Source organism: Camellia sinensis, chromosome 11 (assembly GCF_055761805.1).
Source record: "Camellia sinensis isolate YWXY chromosome 11, ASM5576180v1, whole genome shotgun sequence".
Lineage (NCBI taxonomy): Eukaryota > Viridiplantae > Streptophyta > Magnoliopsida > Ericales > Theaceae > Camellia > Camellia sinensis.
This window is the reverse complement of record NC_138971.1, coordinates 174890749-174896748: the sequence shown is the minus strand read 5'-3', so window position 1 is coordinate 174896748 and position 6000 is coordinate 174890749. Positions and strand designations below refer to the sequence as shown.

The following is a 6000-nucleotide window of genomic DNA, read 5'->3' as shown; positions in this document are numbered from 1 at the left end:
GTGCAGGGAGAGACTATTTCAAGGGAAATTTGGCTATAAACCCCTCTTACCTTCTTTTTATTGTTAAAATGATTAAAAAACAAATTATACTTTCAAAAACCCCTCATAATTATAAAATCTTGTATAAATGACAAAATTTATTATTTATATATTTTATCAGACTATTATACTCTTAACTAAATCTCACTACAAGAAAAAACACTTTCCGTGACCAACATTTTGGTCGCGAAAAGTACCATATTTGGTCGCTAAAACCTTTTCGCGACCAAAATGTGTTGGTCGCGAGTTGGTCGCTAAAGCCTCGTCACAGATAGTTTTCTGCGACCAAAAAACCCTTTGGTCGCTAAAAGTGACTATTCGCGACCAACTTTTTTGGTGGTGAAAAGTCCAATTCATATTAGCCAAAAGTAAACTTTTAGCGACCAAAGATAAGTTGGTCGCCAAAAGTCAGCGCCTTGACCCAAAAAAAATAATTCTTTTGTGCTCCCTAGGACTTGAAAGCTTGACCAAGGAGTCACCATGCACCCAATCCACTCTGCCACTCTGCCAATAACATACTTCTTGTTCATATTTGGCAAAAAAAATATATAACCCATAAAAATTGGGTTATATATTATTTTATAAAACTTTTAATGTCTAAATAGAAAAATAGCATGTAATTACTGTAGTATCATTTTTTTAAAAATTTATCCCGCCATAACTTTCCGCGACCAACTTTTTTTTTTTGGTTGCCAAAGGGTAATCTTCCGCGACAAAAAAAGCCTCTGGTCGCCAATAGTATACTTTTCGCGACCAACTTTTTTTTTGGTCGCCAAAAGGTGATCTTCCGCGACCAAAAAAGCCTTTGGTCGCCAATAGCATACTTTCCGTGACCAACTTTTTTTTTTAGTCGCCAAAGGGTAATCTTCCGCGACCAAAAAAGCCTTTGGTCGCCTATAGTATACTTTCCGCGAACAACTTTTTTTTTTGGTTGCCAAAGGGTATACTTTCCGTGATCAACTTTTTTTTTGGTCGCCAAAAAGTGATCTTCCGCTACCAAAAAAGCGATCTTCCGCGACCAAAAAAGCCTTTGATCGCCAATAGTATACTTTCCGCGACTAACTTTTTTTTTTGGTCGTCAAAAGGTGATTTTCCGCGACCAAAAAATTGTGGTCACCAAAAGTTAAATTTTAGTCGCAGAAAGTGAGCTATTTGCGACCAAAAAAAATAAGTGGTCGCCAAAAGTGTTTTTTCTTGTATGGCTCCACCATCGCCTTCGTCGTTCGCCTCCACCTGTCGGTCTCTCCCCACTGTAACCGCCGTCCGTTGGTCTCACTCCCTCCATTCATTGCCGCCACCTGTCGATCTCTCTTAATCTGTTGCCGCGGTGCTACTCTTCTTAGCTTCTCTACCACACCACCGCCACCTTCGAAAATCGTGATTGTTCTCTCTTTCTCTTTCTCCCCTCCATCTCTCTTCCTGCTGTCGTTCGCAACTACCAACGACGTTAATAGCGTCATTGTAAGCTTCAATAGACTACAGACATTGACGATCATTGAAGGGTTAGGGTTTGGAACTCTCTCATGAAGTTGATAAGAAATATAGAGATAAGAAAAGCCAATTGTAGCTCCTTATCTGCCTCTTTCGTAGATCTCTCTATTTTCTATTATATTTTTCCTCACCTCTCTCTCTCAAAGGCCAGAAAACAATCTGAGTTGTAGATGTCGTCTTATTGTTTTCAATTGCCTTTTTATTTTATTTTATTTGTTAATAGATCTAAGAGTAAAATTGGACTCTGGTTCATTCATTTAGTATGTATTTTATTTGTTGTAACAGTAAAATTTTACTTTGGTTAAAAACATGTTGATTTGTTTAACGATATAAAATTTTACTTTGAATCATAGTAAACTTTACTTTGATTCAGAGTAAAATTGTACTTTCAGAGTAAAGTTTTACTTCAAATCAGAGTAAAATTTTACTCTGAATCAGAGTAAAATTTTACTCTACTATGATTTAAAGTAAAATTTTACTTTGAAATATACTGTGATGATGGCTTAATAGAAGAACTAATAAATATGAGGGTAGTATAATAAAAGAAACAAGTTTTAAAATATTAGGGGATTTTGAAAGTACCTATATAATTCTTATCCTTTTGAAAGATAAATTAGACAGTGACAAGTTCATCATCAAATCCCTTTTATAAAAAAGAGACAGGGTAATCTATTTCCTTTTTCCCTTTTATAAAAATTTTACAAATTCAAAATGAATCCTTTCTAGTTGGACATTTTAACATGTGGATTTATTTTGGACTCATTTCGATAATTTAAATTATTTATTTTGTAAAACTTTTTAAAAAGATCATGCACATTAAAAAAGACTTTGATTGAGACCCCAACTCTTCCCTCCCCTCCCCCCACCACACACACACATGTAGGGGTTGGTGATTTGATAAAAAAAAAAAATCATTGACCAATCAGCACCCATTGGGGGTATTGGGAGTGCTGGGGTCTACCCCAGTAGGGGTCCTGTCTTTTTCCCATTAAAAATTAGGGCGATCAGACATTAAAAACTACTTGATCAGATCTTATTCGTCTAAAAAATAACTAATGGGCTATTTTTAAAATTATATTATCCGTTAATCTTCACATTTTATTGATAATTTTCAAAATACTTTTTCTTAATTACATTATGATGAAATTAAACAAACTTTTGAACACAGAGAAAGTCTTATGGATCCATGGAAAATCCTTTCCTCTGCACTATAAATATCGTTAAGATCCTCTAGAGTGTATTCTCTAGAGTGATCTCCTAGAGTGGTCCATCCAATGGCTGAGATTAAGTCTCACCAAAACTACGTCGTTTTGGTGAGTAAATTCAAAAAATAAAATAAAATTCAGATTTCAAAATTCCCCCATTCAAGGCTTCACTACTAGGAGCTTCTCTCTCTAGAATCTAGAGAGATAAAACTCCCCGTGGGTGTAACAATGGTGATTTACTGTGTTTAGGAAAGTGAGTGAGAGTGGTTCTAGTCTTTATAGATTATACGAGTTTGAGGGAGAGAGTACGAACCAAATGGTTTGTGATGAGTTTCATGTTTTTTGGTTCTCTTCAGATAATTTTATAATGAAACCATCCATGGGTCTGCTACTTTCTTTGGTTATGGAGGGTCATCGCTGGAATTTGAAATCAGGTTCAATATGCTCTCTGCAAAAGCGTGATTTAGCGGCACTGTTGTTAGGTGCGTGTGAGCATCCTGGTTTATTACAGGTCGAAATGTTTTCCTCCCTCTCTCTCCTCTCTTTCTCTCTCTTCTTTTGCTCCCAAGTCTTTACCCTTTTTCCACTTCACACACCTAATCTCACAACAAGCCCATCTCCGTTCATCAATAAAGGAACCAGACTCATCCAACAAAACAAACCCCATCTTCTAATTACAGATCTGACATCTCCAATCCACCCAAATCCAAGTAAGTCCTACTCACTCTTTCTCTGCAAATCTCTCTTTGTTGCATTGTTCTTCTTCCTCTTTTCCCTTCCAAAGCCCCTGAATTCATCAACCAAACCATTCTCACTAAGTTCTGGGAACTCCTTCACATTCTCTTCCAAAGCCCCTGAAATCTGTTTTTTTTTTTTTTTTTAATAAATTGCTCACCAAAACGACGTCGTTTTGGTGAGACTTAATCCCAACCATTGGATGGACCACTATAGGAGATCACTCTAGATAATACACTCTAGAGGATCTTAACGCCTATAAATACACCAAGAAAGGACCAAATCCAGACACATAAAAAATTTGAAACCAACTCTCTGCATCCAAGAGCTTCTTCAATCTTCTCTCTCTTCAATGGTTGCTTTGTGTTCTCCCTACTACCTCTGTGTTTCAAATTCAAGTCTTAATCTCCATACCCAACAACAATTCCCATCTTCGAGCTCAATCTCTCTCCAATTATTCTTCTCTGTTCCAAATTTTTCTTCAGATCAGTGAACTTTTAGCAAATTTCACCACCTATTCACTCATAAATTTCCAACTTTCAAAACGAAAAAGGGTCCAATTTTTCAATACCCTGTTTTTCTTCCCCTGTTCCTATTTTCCCGGAAAATCAGAACTTTCCCAGAAACATTCCCAGGATGCAAGAACACAACGTCCCGTTCACATTCTCCAGCGATGCCGGTATTCGATCTTCATTATCAGAGCTGATATTAACAGGTGGCAACACCAACACCATTGATTCAATCTTCTCTTACTCTCCCCAATCAACTCCAATCACCAACCCTGTTCTTGAGCCCTTAGGCTCCTCTGTTTATCTTCAACAAAGAGATTTACTTAAAAAATTCTCTGAAGAAAACAGAAAAAATTTCTCAATTTCACAACTTTCCCTCACAAACCCAATTCAAAACTACGTACATAGAGCCAAAAACACGAGTCCAGGGAAGCAAAAGCTGTACAGAGGAGTGAGACAGAGACATTGGGGCAAATGGGTAGCTGAGATTAGACTTCCTCGGAACAGAGTAAGAGTTTGGTTGGGAACTTACGACACTGCCGAGGCTGCAGCCTACGCGTATGACCGCGCAGCGTATAAGCTGCGCGGTGAATACGCGCGCTTGAATTTCCCGAATCTTCACGATGTGACGAAGTTGGGATTCGGAGATTGTTCAAGACTGAATGCTCTGAAGAGTGCAGTTGATGCCAAGATTCAAGCAATTTGCCAAAAAGTGAGGAGAGAGAAGACTAAGAAGAGTGAGAAGAAAATTGGGGTTTGTGAGAAAGTTATGAAGATTGATTCTTCTCCGTTGTCATCGTTGTCGTCTCCAGTGGTTGGTAGTCAGTGTTGGAGTAATGAAATGGTGGTATCGCCGACCATTTTGGAAGATGGGGTTTGGAAGGGGGAGAATTCGCTGGCCTCTGTTTCCGGCGAGAGTCCGGTAGCGGTGGCTCGGGAATCAGAGTTCGAACAGTGTTCGCTCGAGCGTATGCCGTCTTTTGATCCGGAGTTGATTTGGGAACTTCTCGCTCTTTAGCATAGCATTCTATTTCGTAGACTGTGTTTGGATTAAGGCCAAGTTTGGGAAGACTAAATAAGTGCACTTTTTGTCTTTTTAGACTAAAAAGTTGAGGTTGAAAATATGAATGTTTGTGTTAACTTTTTGACTTTTTATGGAAAAATATGTAATAAAAAATTGTAAAAATTAGTTTGTAGGAGAAAATTAGAATTGGGAATTGTGCAGCCGTAATTGTTGACTTTGGTGAATAGTAATGACTTTTTAACTTTTTGAGTAACTTTTTGACTTTTTGACTTTTTTTAAACTACCCAAACTTGGCCTAAATATTTAAGCAGAGATTTGTGGGAAATATTTAACTTTTTTTCCCTCTCTTTTTCTACAAAGCTCTATCCAAATTCTTAATCCAAAAACTATGATAAGTTCTTAAGTTATCAGTAGCATCATGTTAGGCTCTGGTTATTGTAAATGGTAATTTTGGGTATGCTTTGTTGTTCTTGTTTTATGCAGTTTATGTGAAATTTGAGTACGTAGTAGTGGCTATGTTCGGTTGTATAAGTCATGATGACTTATCTTGGGATTAGTTGTTGTGATAAAAATAGTGTACATATTGTGCTTTGTTTGAGGGGGTGGGTTGATTTTTTAATTTTTTAGTTTAGATTAAAAAGATTGGTTTGGAAAAGATTTTATGATTTTATGATTTTTTTTTTGTGAGAAAAGAGTGTAATGATTATGAATTAGATGTGATATTTTGTCTGTTGTGACTAAAATAATTTATTTTGTCTTTTGTGGCTAAAATAACCAAAAATCATCTTCCTAAACCTAGCCTAGAAATTGTTCCATGTCTTAATCATGGGTGTAATTTGAGTGGGTTCAATCTGAGCAATTTGAACACAGATTGAATTTTTTTAGGATTTGAATAAGATATTTTTAAATTCGGTATGGGCTTGGATAAAAATTCAGAAGCCCAAATTAAATTTGGACGTACTTGCACAAAGATGTCAAACAACCAGAACAATCCGAA

The 6000-nt window shown here is 36.7% G+C and overlaps 1 protein-coding gene across 1 annotated transcript; it reads left to right on the top strand.

The window, feature by feature from the left end:
- Positions 1–2995: 2995 nt before the first annotated feature.
- Positions 2996–5256, top strand: LOC114313266 (ethylene-responsive transcription factor ERF061). The gene has a single exon (XM_028259641.2). The coding sequence runs from the start codon at positions 4107–4109 to the stop codon at positions 4995–4997; it is 891 nt and encodes a 296-aa protein (XP_028115442.2). The 5' UTR covers positions 2996–4106; the 3' UTR covers positions 4998–5256.
- Positions 5257–6000: the final 744 nt, after the last annotated feature.

Coding starts and splice junctions, on each gene's coding strand:
- LOC114313266 (XM_028259641.2), top strand. CDS start 4,107: ATGCAAGAACACAACGTCCCGTTCACATTCTCCAGCGATGCCGGTATT.